The 17,470-nt window shown below is 31.8% G+C and overlaps 1 protein-coding gene across 6 annotated transcripts in view; it reads left to right on the forward strand.

Moving 5' to 3' along the window:
- The window catches only part of Hnf4 (Hepatocyte nuclear factor 4), a 39,927-nt gene that overhangs the window by 12,566 nt on the left and 9,891 nt on the right, over positions 1–17,470 (forward strand). The window contains exon 2 of one of the 6 annotated variants that reach the window (XM_087408886.1): positions 902–4,179. The exons of the other annotated variants lie outside the window; for them this stretch is intronic. Within the exon in view, the coding sequence (XP_087265012.1) occupies positions 4,167–4,179 (13 nt within the window). The 5' untranslated portion in view covers positions 902–4,166. The remainder of the gene's footprint in view (positions 1–901; positions 4,180–17,470) is intronic. 6 annotated transcript variants of the gene reach the window in all.

The following is a 17,470-nucleotide window of genomic DNA, read 5'->3' on the forward strand; positions in this document are numbered from 1 at the left end:
ATGTCTTAATTTTTCTTTGATTGTTAAACGTGTAAGTTATGAATATATATAGGAGAGATGTGATACCTAAGGGACCTTTTGTATCTTGGAACACTAATTAATTTTTTAACAATAATGAAATTTTTTTTAATTAAAAATTTCATTATAATTGAACACAGTCAACATTAAAAATTCAGTTAAATTAAAAAAAATTAATTATTAAAAAAATAACTAATAGTTAATTATTAAAAAAATAACTAGTACAGGGTTGGCCATATTCGACGGAAAGATCTGGCAACACTGTAACTTTTGACAGAGATGTTAGATCGAGTAACGACGTTTCCCATGATTGAAAAAAAAACATCTTTCCGTCGAATATGGCCAACCCTGTATAATCAAGGTAAAATATGTCTTTGGATACCATAGTCTGTCCTACTATACGCAAATAGAATTATATGATATAAATAACACGAAAAAGGAGGAAGCACTGAAAAACAAATAAAAGAATAAAAATGTGGTTGCAAAGAATAGACACTTAAAAGAAAATTTTTAAAGCATCATAAGTTAATTTATAGGAAAACAGTATTTTATTTTATTTGAAGAATAATTTATCTTTTTATCTCTATATTTTATCAGTTTAGGAGTACTAGTTATCAATATAGTGCTACTTAGAGACTATCAAAAAGAGATTACGTATATCTTACTTCTTTTTTTACTTCATATCATAACATAATTTATGACGATATTTATGATCATAAATAAAACTTTGAAATTCTTAAATTTAAGCAAAAGAAATACTAAGAAAAAAAGGATTTCGGCTTACTTAATACCGGATTTCGGCAATTAGTCAATATTTATTAAAAAGAATATTTCAAATGTGGGTATTATATAAAATGTTTTAAATTTATAATTCATTTTTTAGATCCTATTTCATGAATTATTTACTTTGATGTAAGTATTTCTTTTTTATGTAAAGTTGAATTAAGGAACAAAAACTGCTTGATGTGAAACAAATATATGCATTTGCTCGTCAAAGATGTTAGCTCTTTTAGAATTTATACAAATATCCTTTTCAGACTGTCCATGTAAAAATGACGATTATGTAATTCTAAATCACATAATTTGACTTTTATAACGCATACTGTATCACCTTGAAAAATTTGACATACTTGCCAAATCTTATTGAGAGAATGTTTTCTATCTTACTTATCTTGTCTTATTTTATCTACACATATTTGGGATGCCAAATTTTTTCATATAACGAATTATCTAATGGAAGATATAAACTATCATTAATCCTATCATTAATTCCACGGATATTAAATTGTGATTACGTTATCATTTAAGTGATGTATATTTGACTTTTCGCATGTTGTTTTTTAAATAAAAATCATACTGGTAAATATTTATAAAATAATTTCGAAAATTCTTCTCTGTTCAACATGCAATTTGAACATGGATATAGAAACTGATGTGTATTCTCCAACAATAACCTCGATGAAATCAATTTCAAATCGAATGAGTGCTTATCAGATAGATATGAAATCGTAAAAAAGCGTGGAATACAAGCTCATCGATCGTCGATTATATCATTGCGAAGTGTTGTCGCGTTCATTGCGGTATCTCACAATTAACGCTCGAGAAATCGGTCGTATATAACGCGCGTGACACGATACGAAAATCTAAAAATACACAAGGTAGACGTCCAAAGATATCGTGGATCTACTACGTCGGTATTTCTGTTTTCTTGCGGTACTCGATAAATCCCATCCGTGACCCTCTCGCGAAATTATCGCAGTCGTCGCACGCCACCCCCGCAGATTTTTCGAACAATGCCGACATCGTGATGCCAAGTATATATAAACGCGAGCACTAATAAGCATATCGCTGCCGCACAGAGGAGAGAGGGTGTAAACACGAAGAAAACGGAGGTATGAATCACACTTTCATTCGCTGTCTCATTGTCCGTCAGTGCTGGAACAGGAGCTTTCTGTATTGTGCTTTATCGCAGGGAAACTGACTCACTTCGGTTCTTTCTCTCTCTCTCTCTTTCTTCCCGTCTCTCTTTCTCGATGCATATCCATCCAGTAGAAGCTTTGTTACACATGTCGTTCTCCATAGCTTGTGTTTGCGCGAAAAACGCGAGCGATTAATCTCAGCAGTCTCTTTGTCATAACCGTCTGATTAGTCTGGTAGCGAGTCAACCGTGCCGATAGAAGAAAAAAATAACGAATGACTTGGTCATACACTTCTGTACGGGAAATAGTATCGGAAGGAAACTGAGCAGCCAATAAAAAAATAATTAACGTCCAAAGATACAATCTGGATACTACAGTTTTTTCTTAAACTTAGAAAAGATCTTTTTTTCAAAAGATTCCATTTCAATATGAATGTTTACGTCTCAAATCTCAGCGTTTACATTTTCTCAAAGGCCTTTGTTATTATTTTTATGGATGATTTTTAGAGATTGCTGTCAATTAATTATTATTAATTAATCATTCCACGTCGAATGATTCCTAACACTGGGAACGCATGATATGTATAGCATGGCCTATGAATGAGATAAATGTGTGCACATGCGAGAGGCAATATATTTTCGACAACGCTAATCCCACTTTCTGTATTTTTAGCTCTTTCCGACGCTTACGTAGGCTCTCGCGCAAAAAAGAACGATGCAATTTGCGGCGCATCCGATCACATGCGTCGTCGGTACCTAGGACGCAATGACGTAATGTCATCCGAGCCACCTGGCTCCACGGTGAATCGTCATAAATAAAATGACAGCATAACGAAGATATACGATTTTTTGTTTTCGTGGCTAGGATAAAAAACTTTGTGATTTGTGCACTGGCTGTGAATCATTTTTTGTTATAACACAGATTAGTTTTCGTGCTTAAGAAGATAATCGAGCCAGATAAATGATTGTCAATATCTTATCATTGTATATTATATATTTTTCGATTATTAAATTTATTTAACAGTTATATTTTTTGGGGGATATAGATACTCAAAATCGTTGAATGATATGAAAGTTATCTCTCGAAAGTTTTTCCAAAAATTGACGTGTTTCCTCGTTTGAATCATTATCAGAGAATTTGTTACATGAGTTCATATGATTTTTTGACTTTTAAATGGGGCAGTCACACCATAGGCATAGTATTCTTGATTTTCTGTCGACAACATAAATTTTTTAACTCTTTCGTCAATAGGAATTGAGAAATAGAGCAAATTTTTTTATTATTTTGAGTTATATAAAAATGTGAAAAATTCGGATATAAATGCCAAAGCTTTAACAATGAGTTTTGACCATCATAGAATAGTTGGGTTGTTATTTTTTACAGATTTAAATTTATCAGAATTCACAATCAAAATATCAAAATGTGTGGTGCTCTTAAAGAACCTCAGAAAGAAGTTAAAAACCTTGTTGAAAACCTTCCGGAAAAGGAAAATAAAAAGTATATCTAGATACTCTCACAGAAATCTTAAATTCATTATTGTTACGTTCATCTATCACGTAACTAATGTGTAACTATAAAATATTATAATTCGTATAAAATTAAATAACTATAAAATTAAATTTTTGTGGGTGTGTTCTAAGCACTCTACCTATCAACTTGCGTAATTTTAGATCACCTACATATTTAGAGATAAAGTCTGGAAAGATTCACAGATACGTGACGCGTTCGATCGCGTTAACGCTCATATCGGCGGCCACTGGTCTCCCACCATTGTGAAACCGCGGTAAAGCACGACGGCAAAACGTGCGTACGTTTACAGCTGTTTGCCAGTCGTCACCGGACCGTCGCCGTGGTGTCTGGCGAAGGTCATTAACGCCATCGTGATTATCACAGTCACTCGCCATCGCTCCGCGTTCTCGTTTGTCGCCGCGTAATTTTTCGATTTAAATGATGGGTGATTCTCTTCTTTCGTGTAAACACGCTCCTCGTATAGGAAAGCATTGAAAGGCAGAGGAGAGATAGAGAAAGAGAGAAAGAAAAGGAGTCGGCAACGAATGGAAGCAGCGAAGTTGATCGAGGATTGATCTCTCGATTGAATTGCGAACGAGTAGCCGGTAAGAAAGTAAATACGTCAGCAGCATCGCGATAGTGATTGAGAGAGTGGCGATCCATCGAGATCGACGGGGACCGGCGCGGAGAAACAACCGGTTGAAAAAGAGAGTCTTCACGATGGGTCTGGCAGGTGCGTTTCTGTTCCTTTTTATTCTCTCCCTTGGTTGCATGCGTCAGTTTAACGTATAATTCCCGTTGTTATCTGTGAGTGGTGGAGGATCGTAAGGGGATAAGTATCATTTTCCAATTGAGAGCGACAATGTTGAGATTCTTTATCAACTCTGTTACGCGCCACTTTCGTTTTATTTCAATAACTGACCCTTCATGGACGTTCGTTGATTGTATTTTTTATCTTCCGTACGTTTTATTGAAGCGTAAACAAAAAACTGAAAGGGCTCTCATGATCTTGATTAATGGAATTTTGAACGAATGAAAGAAATTTATTGTTTAAATGTTAAATTTGATATTTGGACTTTTTTTCACTATATCATCGCTATATCATCGCGAAGTTATCGATGTTACGTAACAAAATATATATTTAATAATAAAAAAAAAAACAAAATTCATAAATTAACATATAAGATATCCTAAAAAGTCATAAATGAAATTTATTTGAAAACAATGGTAATTTTGTTGCATAAATAAATAGATTGAGTGAGTCAACTGTTAAAATTCGTCATAGATAGAGGCGACTGTTCATAATATTACTCATATTATGAGAAAAATCATCGCGACGCTTATCAAATTAATAACTGCAACATTGCCAATTATTACTAAATCGCATGCTTCTATTCTAATCAAAGGAAATTTCTGTTTAATGTTATTTAATTTTCTACTTCGTGAAACTAAAATCAACAATAGCGTTTTTCGAAATAATACAAGATTGTCTAATTAAAATAAAAATAAAAATATTTTTGTGGCTCTAAGAACAAATTAAATGTAAGTAAATGTTTATATGAGCCTTCGTGATTGTTGATTTATAAATAATATATTTACAAGGCGATAAAATATAATTTGTAAACAACTGGAATATAACTATCAATGAAGTTAACTGCAAACGTTTTAACTTTAATTTGAGTCCATTCAGTACAAACTGAGTAGTTTATAGAAGACTCCAATCCAATGTTATCAAACTTTTTTGCTTGATGAAATAAAAATCAATTATATTTATCGAAATAAAATGAAGATTTTAAATTGGATTGAATAAATGTACAAAAAAAATAGATCGGATTTTTAGCATTTAATTAGTCTAGCATAAACAATAACCTAAAGAAATAAAAAGAATTAAATAATTAAATATTTATAGTGCTTCGAAAATTAATTCGCGTTCCATGTTTTCAAAACATAGCGGAATAAATTCCTCACCTCGGACTCTTAAAGAAGCGGCTGGACCGCTCTATCTGTCACGCTCTCCAATTCCGGTTGTTTATTCAACGTTACGTAAAAAAATATCTCTTCGCGATATACAGCGCGCTCGAAAATTTTCCGGCGACGATTAGAAGCGCCAACGGCGATCATCCTGAAGGAAGTTTTGCGCGCGTGACGGCCCCGCTGGCTTGCGTTCGATCTAATTGTGCCATGACCTAAACGTGACTTGCGTTTTCGCGTGACATTCCGCATCCGTGTGTGGCTGCGCACTGCGCGTTAAGGTTGCATCGACAGTCTCTGGATTAATTAAGCCTGGCTCGAGAGTGACTCGCCGTTCCATTTTAAAATACATCGCCTGTGACATCGGCAGAGAGCAATAATTCAAGTAATATTTTATACTTCCAAGTGGAACAAATAACAAACTCGTTGTTGTTAGTTTTGGCCTTGCATTTCATATATTTACTTTTTATCGTATTGAAGATACGCGACGAGCAAAGTAATAGATTAAAATCAAACGGAGCTAATAGATGACGTAGAACAACACGCAATAAAATCTCGGATTTCGTGTAAATATTGTGTATCTTTTTTAAATAGAAACTGCGCAATACACTGAGGATATATATATATATTATTTTGCAAATCTGTGCGACTAAATTTTATCTCTATAAATATTTAATATCTTTTCAATTTCGAAGGAGGAATTTATTTTCAAAGTCATCTATTTGGGTTACATTTTTTTATCTCTAGAATTTTACTCCGAGAAACATTGCGATCATTTTTAGATCGTACATGCGGAGATACTGTTCATTTTAGTTTATTGCGGAGATGTGCTTTTTACGTATTACATATGTCTTTTCTTCTGTAAAGCTGAAATGTACAACTGTTTAATCTTAAACACGGAAAGGAAGAGGCAGCTAAAACAAACAGATTTCAAGTCTTGGTTTGCTGGCAGCACTTTTGTAGAGAACGTCGCAATTAAAAATCTCTGTGATACGAAGGAGAAAGAGATAGAGAAACACAGAGAAAGAGAAGAGCCCCTTATCATTCCAGTTGACACGTCGTCGTGTTATCATCAGCAGCGTCACACTGCGAATATGCCGTGTACAAACAGTAGTGGCGTATTCGCATTTTGATACCTCCTTTATATTTCGAGTCTTGATAATGCTGAGAGAATTAACAATTTTTTGAAATAAGTCTTCGAAAGAAATACTTAAAAATACTCAGAAAAGAACGAGAAATAAAAAAATATTATTATTGATCTTTTCTCACTTTGGAAATAAAATATTAGACTAATATAATTCATTTAACGCAATTAACTCGGACTAGCTTTTGTCCCAGTCTCTTTAATTAACATTTTCTCTTCTTTAAAGTCTCATAAAGTTAATAATGATTGTCCGCAAATAAAATTAAACCAACACTGTTTTTTTTTCCAACGAAGAAAATCGACATTGTGCATTATAAATATAATAAATGTGTTTGAAAGTGTCAAGTGTGGCATTTAAAACATTCAGCTAAAGAGGATTATATACATTTCGAAAGTCATTCAGTTTTAGCCCTAGGGTTTCGTTGATTCGATGGAACGTTCTTGATCACGTGTTACTGCATGCGTGCGCTCTCTATATTGCGAGTGGCGCCGGATCATGACACGCGTGTACATGTATGCGATTGACGCACCAATATAGGACGTACTGTACGGTAAAAATTTACATAATTATAAAAGAAATAAAAAACGGTAAAAGCGTGATCGAGAATTCTGTATTACCAAAGTGAATTTTTAGTGAGATTTTTAGAAATTTTGAACTAAATTTGATCCTCTAAATTATATTATTAGGTGTTGGAATTAATTCGTAGCGTTTTTTAATGAAAGAATGTTATTTATTTCACATGAGCATTAAAAAATACATTAATGAAAGTACTTCCCATCACTTGTAAAACGCTACGAATTAATTCCAACATCTAATAATAAAATTGATATAATTGAAAAGTTATTAAAAAAATTTTTTATATTATAATAATAGTTGTGAAAATAATATCATTTATAATTCCTGAGATTTATCACATAATTACTTTGCCTTAGTAACCAGATTAATTTAATAATGTCGAAATAATAATTTGTAATCTATACTTGATATCGTAATACATTAATTTTTTTAAAATAAATTTTTAACATTTAGAAAAATGATTTTATATCCAATTAAAATTCTGTTATTCTATAATTATTTAGAATGTATTTAGAAATGTTATAGATGAGTCTTATCGCTGTGGAATTTGGTTTTTTTTGAATATTTCTGGCATATATCAAGATCAAATATTGGAAATATCCGATTGAAGATTATGAAGGATAACGAATTGAATTATCGCGGATAAAAACACGCGACAAATGTAATGAAACATACATAATAATATTTATTTATTTCGAATTTGCACAACAAATAATTGTGCTACAAAATTTTGTCTTATTTTAATGACCGATCATTATATATTATTAATAGAATTATTAATAGAGTTACATTAGAAAGTGTGTGCGTTGCAAATAAAGTCTTTTTTTGTTTACTAAAAGATTAAAATTAAAATGATGACATACGCGTCCAATGATTTTCATGAATGCGAGGGACGCAGTTATTCTGAATCATGTTTGTCGTTCGATAATCGCGTATCGCATATCCGACCTTCTTAGCTTTGAAACGATGTAAATCTAGCTGTCGTTTTTAAATGATATATAACGCTCAACATTTACAATTCAAAAATATATAACGAAATTTTATTTTAATAATTCATTCGCACAGCGCGAAAACATATTTAACCGAATAAACATGATAAAGCAACGATTAATCGCAATAAAAATCGTATTTTGAAAATTTAATTGATAACAAAATAGGAAACATAATAGATGGCGATACAGAAATACGATGGACATTACATTTCCTGTTTGACGTTTCGAATGAAACATTGCACCATTGGTCGATTCAACGTCGGTCAACAGGAAGGCGCATTTTAAGGTTGGTCCCGGAGTAATTATGTCTTTTCTTATCTTCCGTCGTGTCCTCTCTACTGTTTAATTATGCTAATGTTGCGCTAACAGCCTAGGTAAACTAGGCAATATATCTGTGCGCGCCGCTGAAAACTCACAAAAGTAAAAAGAAAAAGAAAATACCGCCTCGGCTTCGAGTCACGTCGCGCTGCGCCACTTTAAGCATTTATTCCTTCGGTGGGGCATGCATAAATAATTAATAGTCTGCAAATTGATTCGCAGTGTCACTATGACAAGCGTATAACGCGCGCGCGATTCCACGAGAGAGAGAGAGAGAGAGAGAAAGACGAGGAAGAAGGTAGGAACGGCGTAACGTCGATTACCTTCTTCTTTTCCTATATGTAACCCATACGTATTAAGTTGGAATCCATTAATTTTCTCGCGGTCGAGATAGAGTGGCGTTACGTAATATAATAGGACACGCACGCGATGCGGCTACCGTGTCGCAATCGCGGCGCTGCATTAACTTAAGTAGATATCAATTGGACACCTGAAAGTGGAGAGGTGTTCTCCACTTCGATGGAGGAGAGAAGAGCGGTCTTCTCCTCAGAAAGATTACGATTTCATGTTACGCGTATTGAAATGGCAAAAGTCAAAGGACGCGTCTATCGTGAACTTAACAATCTCTAGTCGCGTGAAATTAATGCGACTTCGTCTCGAGAAGAAACAGCCATTTTGCATTATGCTATCTATCGCGTTATGATAGTGTTCGGTAAAACGTAGCGAAAGTGATGTATGAAAGTGAAAGCACGGCGCGGATATCAGATGAGAAAAAGGAACATAAAGAGAGTAATTACATTATCATGCGCGCGTGTTTTGAGAAAGACTTTGTGTTTAGAAACGAAAGCGGTTAATGCTTTTAGATTGTTTCTTTTTTGAGAGGAATTTTCCTGTTGGCTACGTAGCCAGAAAGGAGGCTAAAAAAGGTTTGAACTTGGCCAGCTGCAAACTTCGCATTCTGCCAGATGCAGAAAAAGGCTCTCGACATCATGTTTTCTACGTTGCGTCGCGTAAGGTGAAAATATTCGTAGCATTACGAATTTTGCGCGGCTTGATGTGATTGCGTGGCGTAATGTTTGTTCAAGGTAGCTCATTAGCTGGCAAACAGCATGTGATTAACTGTAGCTACTCATATTTTTCTATTAATTTCAGCGAAAAGATCTCGACAACGTCTCTTCATCTTCAAAAAAATTTTACAAGAAATATCGGTTGGAGAATCGGCTGACAAAAAATTGAAATTTTTATTCAATTTTAAATTTGTGATGTGAAGAATCTTCTTTTACAGAAATCTAACTCTAGTTAATTTAATATTAAAAGACAGTAATTGCTTATTTTAAGTATCGACAGTGTTAAATTAGCCAGTATTAAATTTCTGTAATAGTTGCATCTAAATAAATATTAAATTAATTGAACTAAAAAAATTTTTCCTATAATTAACTATATTTTTTGTCTGATGATTTTTCGAAGAAACCGTGATTGAAAAATATTGCAGTAAATCGAAGATCGTCTTAGTGTAATTTTTTATCCATGATAAAGCATGAAGGAGTTAATTTGAACGAGGCATCATTTGTTATTTTACGCGACGTTCTCCAGCGTTTACGCACGAAATTGTCGGTACTGTGTTAAGCAAACATCGTCAACTTTGTGATGCAAAGTTACCTTCGGCTGCAGTTCTTAGAAAAATGATAGGACAACTTCGCGATCGACTGACGCAAACACCGTCGACATTGTCGCAGAATATCGCACGAAAGACGAGATAAGACTTCCTTGCTTATTAATCTCGGTTTACGAGATTGAAGATACAACTTCAGCGAGATAGAAAGAGGAACACGTCATTGATTTGCTCTTAATAATTATTCATAGAGAAAATACGTCTGTTTGTGATACAGCGATAATTTTTGTATAAATTTCCATAAATTCAAAGAAGGACTCTTCTTCTTTAGAAACTGTATAACAGAATCTGGCCACAAGCAATTTTGTTAAAATGAGAGAAAACAAGTGTTTATGTATATATATACACGCTATTTATAATTTTTTCTAGAGAATATTTGTATAATACTTGATGTCATCTTGATTTTATTATGATTATTTTTTGTGTTCTGGGATGTTACAAAAATAAAGATGGTATTGCTTAAAATTTGATGTTAAGACCAAAAAGTTTATTTATAACAGAAGTGTGTTATGTGTTTATTCTTTTTTTCTACCTGAATTTAATAAGGTCATTGAAATTCATCTGAATTTGAGCGGAAATTGACAAAGACAACAGACCAATTAATTCAATTTTGCAGCTAGATTCTGTTCTCTTGTATAAGATTTTTATCCTTTCCAACTCGTCCTCGATATATCTCTATTGCAGATAAACAATGTGTAGAATATATAATTACAAATATATGACTTACAAGCGAAGCGTGGAACATATCCGCAATGCTGTCTTTCTGCGGAAGGAGGAGGTTCCAGCTTCACGAGAGTGTCCTCGAGATGAAGATAGGTGAAGGATAAGCGATGGATGATCGCATATGAGCAAATATTTTTGCTAGATCAACGGAGAACTCCAGACATACTCCGCATACGTTACTAATGTCTACATCCGAGCACCTGTTGCGTTTGGTCGATTAATGTAAAGTAAAACGATTGATCGCGATCGAAAGAGAGAAGCTTGAACGACTATGTGCGCGATTTTTAATATAATGCGATTCACACGGAAGCGAGAAAAAAGATACAGTAGTGACTCGACCGGACCTTGATTCCATGAATAACATCGTGTGTTTCAATCAATTTCGCTTGTATTAACACGTTCGTGCGTATCTTTCTCGGTTGAAGCCGATCGTTTTTGATGTACATTGTTCGCATTTTACGAGGACGGACAATGAAGATGAGCCGTGGTGAATCGAAAAGAAAATTAGAAGGTCAGTCAAAAGGAGCAAGTCTGAATTTTGTGCAAATTTTTATGTACTTTTTAATTTTTGGCGATTAAATTGGATTTTAAAGGCAATCGATTTTTTTATTACAACTTCTGGTGGATACATTTGTAAAAATAAATTAATACAATCCAATTTCTATGATAGTAAAAACTCGTTATGTTAAAGTTTTCACAAATAAGCAAGAAGACTTTTTAGCTTTTTTAAATGGAAGAATATAAAAATCTGCACTGAAGCTCAAAGACCCAAGGTGCTGACAGAAGTAAAGTTCAATGGTTGCGGAGGATTAAAGTTACATTACAGAAATTTGAAAATAATTTCCAAACTTAACAAATATTCGAGTAGGCCAAGATTATCGTATTAACCACAGTTTTATCAAATTACCGATGTGCTGACTCAGAATGATACAGAAAACCGCGTACGCGTAACATAGCTGACGTGAATTCGGTTTAGACGTCGCATTTTTCTGCGTGATATAATAACCATTTCTTTGCTTGCGATGAGTTCTTTTTTTACAATACGATTGGAAACTTTTATTCTTTGCTTTCTCAACCTTGTTCTGTGTTATGAAACTCATAACATTTGTTTAGTTCAATCGCAAACACCACTAACATTGGTTCACTTTGAGAGACATAACGTTGCTCAGAACAAATGGTCTTAATCTTCAGCGATCATAAATCATGAATCATCGCAGAGATTTGCGTTCTCGGGATGCATACACGATAAAACGCAAATAAAAAAACTTTATTATCTATTTAAACAGGAGATGGCTTTAAGACCGATAGTTTGTTATTAAGATCATCTTAAATGTATTCTAAATCCACATTTGTAATAAGTATCTTCATACATGTGTGCGATTTAATTTTCCGTGTAAAAATAAACTATACATTTAATTTTTGTATACAGTAAGTGCTATTCTTATATGAAAAATTAAATCACACACACATACATGAAGCTACTTGGAAAGAACAATTTTGCTGAAGTATCTAAAATTTTAGATAGATACAGTTCTGAAAATAATTTTATTGGATCATTAAAATAATGTAGGAAATTCAAGCATGATGAGCAATGTTGCAAAAAGTTTTGACATTTTAGCAATCAGCTTGAGCAGCCTACGTAACAGTCTAACCAAATTATTTTCAGATTTGTCTAAATTTTTAGATGTTTCAACAAAACCGTTTTCCATGCATTTATTATAAACTTATTGTGAGATTTGCAGTATAATATATTAAGATATTAATACGGTTTCGTAATTGGCTGATGAATTAATATAAAACAGTCTTAAATATATAAGATCTGACTATGAACCAGTCTCAGGTGAATCGTACATATATATATGCACGTGAGCAGACACGAGTCACCAAGCATTAGACTTTGGCACACATATGATAGGCTCCGTCTGGTCTAGAAGAGCAACAATAGCATTCGGAAATCGCGGGGGCGAATCGGAGGATTATTCGCATACGACATTGCTGTTCAAAGTCCGGAATCCATGCGATGAAGGTCTCAGCCGATGAAGAGAATGCGGGAGTGATAGACACACAATTATCCCTGACCGGAGCTATTTCGGGAAACGCCGTGTAATGATATAATGCTGAACAAGCATGAATACTGTTGAGTATGTGTCCAGCTGGATTGCTGTTAAAAAAGAGAACAAGAATTTAGATTATAATTTAATTGGAATTTCTTCACTCTTACGCATCTTCGTTAAGTCATCTGAACCGTTTGTTGAATACGTCTCGAATAAGATCTCGAGAGATGAAGAAAATGACTTTGTGTTTGCGTCGCATGCTCCAACATGCTCTTACTATAGCTACTAATTTCAACGAACGCGTTGAAATGAATAGGAGCTATGATAGGAGCATATTGGAGCATGTTGGAGCATGCGAGCAACGCGAACAAACCTTTTATTAGAAAATAAAACTGCAACCTCCAATTTATAATATAAACATTCTAGACGAAAAATTGATCAATTCAGAGGAAAAAATAGATGTTTATATTTGAAAATCTTTACTTTGAATCTGTCTTTTATCTGTTTTTTTTTTACGAGATAGTCTATACACTTTATTTTGTAACTACGTTAATTTATGTTATTCACGTTGGATTCTTTTGTACTTTAAAATAAATCTTGGTAGATTTACATTTCATAAGCCGTAAAATACTGAAGTTTTTGTCCTTCAATACATGAAAAGAATTTTTAGAGCAAGAGATATGGAATCGTGAATTCTTTTATTTCTAAATTTGACATTAGTAGGCTCGACACTCACAAATTTTATTGAACGAAATTCCTTTGAATATTTCTCTTTTGAAATTGCTGTCGACTTTTTTTGAATTATTCTAAATGATTTAGAAGATTACATACACTGACTAAAAAATAATATGTATTAAGTAGGTAACAGTATTAGGTAATTTCTTGTTTAATAAAATAAATTAGTAAGATTTAAGTTTATTGATTGCATTGAACTTTGTCGTAATGGATTTCTTAGAAAGGAATCGTATAGCCAGGTTTAGCGCTAAATATTCGACGTGAATGTAAGCTATTACGATCACAAAAAAATTTAACGCATAAATCCGTCATGTGTTTGACGATAATTTTAGCGGCACGTGCTGTATAATATGTACAAGCGAGTTTTTCGTGTACCACTTCTACTCAAATAATCATTCATCGTGAATTGTAATTACCTTCTATTTGCCTATAATACGTAACACCGTTATGTTTTTCTACCTTTCTTCGTGAGGTTGTGGAAATGTGTGTAATAAGCCGATAAATAATTGTTGCGCAAACGATTTCGAAAGCTTTGCTCTGTATTTCTATCGTGCTCGGAAATTATTAGAATTATGAAGAAAGAAAATCTATCGCGCGACAAGACAACACGTCTGATACTCCATTTCTACCAATATATATTTACTATAATTTTGGTTTATCTTATTTATCTTTTCTAATTTTTAGAACTAGAAAAAGATAATAGAAGTAGACTGCGCATTTCCTGTCTTACAATCAGCTGCTATGCTTTATTAGAAAGAATTAAACATATCAAGATGTCTCTTCAATTCTCTTTAACGTGATATTTTAGATATAGAAAATAAGCTTCAAGCTATCTCGCTCTTTTTAAACTATTGTTCAAGCGATAATTTCAAGAAATGTACAGTCTAATCTTATTACGTCTATGATGAAATTCAGTTTAAAGTTAATCTAACGTTGATAAAAATGGATATTAAAAGTGATACTTGAAATGCATTATTTTTTCTTGGAAATGAATTTCTTGGAAATTCAGAACAGGCAATTTCTATAAATATGTGAACAAAAAATTGTGATATAAGCAAATAATGTGACTTTGATATACATTTGATATATATAGTAAAGTATATTTATATGAAATAAATATTTTTTAATTCCAATCTGATTCTTTTTTTAAATAAATTCTTAAAATTTATTAATATAATTATTTGTGCTATTTTTCGAAGTTAATATTTCCTTAATTTATATTTACTTGCATCTTTATAATCTAATTCTAAAACACTTGCGCTGTTTCTACTGCGTTATTTTTTTATGTAGCGCTATCTAATTTTTAAAAGACGTCTTTAATAAATTACGCTTCTCAAAAAGTAAAGACACAATTTTGCAATGGCAAAAAGTCAAAATAAATTTATCTAACTTCCGTTATTTTTTACTTTTCCAAGATTAGATCCATCCGATAAGATTAGGATTTTCATAGGCCATTGCATTAATGACGATGCGATTGCATTAATGGCAATATGATTTTCACATGTAACACTCAAACAGAAATGGATCCATAATAAAGATTGTTCTCATTTGACGTTATCATTGATCTTAGCTTAAATATCCTGCTATTTATTATATATTTATTATATTTATTATATATTCAGATTTCAAATTCAAATATACAGACAATTATGTAATTATCTGAAGAAAATTCTAAAATATATAGAACAGATTTAAAGAACTAAAGAACTACTCAGTGTGTTTATGACATATGTTTTCTTTTATGTGGAAAATAACTAAATAATATCTATGCTGCACATACAACAATATATGTCTCAGGAATTATTAAAAGGAAGGAGGGAGGATATTGCAATTTTTATCTGGTTGATCTTGCATTGGGGATTTCCTTTTGTTTGGCATTATATAGAAGCAAATATTTCTCACAATTATAAATAAATCTGGCATATTTTGCAAATTGAGCAATAAAGAAAAGGAAACTGCGGATTATAAGTTTTATAACAAGAGGGAAGAGATAAGGAGCAAAATAATATTACGTATCAATTAACTCTATTATATCGCACATTATAAATTATTCCAAGGCCTCGAATATACGTCTTTTGCGCGATATCTATATCTCCGGTATTCCTTGACGGCACGCATGAGAGTTAATTAAAAGTAAGAATTAAAACGTTCACGCGGTGAAGTATTGAGTTGTTCATATGATATGTCGATGTTACGTCAACGGTTCTTTAAAACTTATAAGAATCCAATCAACAATTTTAAGAATATGGATTTATTTTGTTCAAATTAATGGTGATTCATGAAATTTTAATAGAAAGTTATTAATTCGATTCATAGGATATCGATTAAATATAAAAATTTTTTAATGTGGGAATTGGCTAAAATTATTTAACTATAAAATTGTTAAAAAACAAAAATTTAAAAAAAATATTACGTTTTTATAACATATTTGATATATAATTGGTCAATATTTATTTTATAGTATTAATATAGTATAAGAGCGTCTTACTAATTTTCACAACTTGAAATTTTACATGCAATAATCTAATTATAATTAAAAAACAGAAAGAATGACAATTAAATGGTTGCATTCGTTAAATTGTTTACGAAAATATTTTCCTTTTATGTGTACTCGATTATCTTTTGTAAATTTTTAATATTTCATCACAATTGACATACTTAAAGTTTCATTATAATGTTATCTTTCATCATCATAATATTATTTCTCGCATTATTTCTCATCATCAAGATTTATCTATTAGAATTATCTTTTGTAATAAATACAGTAATTAATAATAAATGTAAATAATTTTAAGCCATATTATATCTTTTATATTTACATTCTCAATAAGAAGAAGGTTGTCTTGAAACAGCCAATAAATTTTTACATCACTCGGTCTACATGGCGATATTATTAAATGTTATTAGAATTGAACAGAATTTGATATCATAAATTTTTATTTAACATCGCATATGAATAGGAATTACAGTGTGAAAAATGTTGTAAACATATGAGACAAATATCGAGTGTACATATTTACTGTAATGGACTGAAGGCACATCGAATATGTGATGACAATCTTTTTTAAAATACTTTCGAAAGATTTCTGAAAATCTTGAATATTTTAATACTGAAAGTTTTTTGAAATTTTGAAGATATAATATTTTTTTTTATAATATAATTTTTATGTAATTTATCTAAATACATTTTCTATTTTATATAATAAACAATAATATTAGACGTAAATAATATTAGTATCAATTTTATTTTCCAAATTTTATTTTTAATATTTTGAATGGATATTTTAATGATATACGGAATAGATATTTTCCAAGAAAAATTTTGTTGGATGTTTCTAAAACTTTCAATAATTTTTAGTTTTAAATAATTCGAAGCAATTGGAAACCATCAAAGGAAGATTTTCAAATGCTTATTTTTACATGTTATGTGAGAATCAATCCTAACTTTGAATTAATTAAACATTCGCTACGCGTTTTATCACTTACGTGACATTATCGTTGCATTTTCTCAAGGTTCACAACGATTAACATAATTAACCCTTACTGACCCAGTCTCGGTGGTAATATATATACATATCATTAAAATCTAGAACTATTCGCATCATAATAATCATTAAATATGGCACAACATCATTGTCGGAAAGCGTATTTTTAATCATTAATATTTAATATATAATTCCTCGATTTAACATCATAATGTTAATAATTATTTTATTATAATATCTTTTTATTTTCGAACTTTTGTGCACATTATGTACAAAAGAAGACATCAATCCTATTAATTGTACTGCGAGACAAGATACAGTGATTATATTTGTGATTATATTAGGTGTTGGAA

This window comes from Acromyrmex echinatior, chromosome 8 (assembly GCF_024713525.1).
Source record: "Acromyrmex echinatior isolate Ae372 chromosome 8, ASM2471352v2, whole genome shotgun sequence".
Lineage (NCBI taxonomy): Eukaryota > Metazoa > Arthropoda > Insecta > Hymenoptera > Formicidae > Acromyrmex > Acromyrmex echinatior.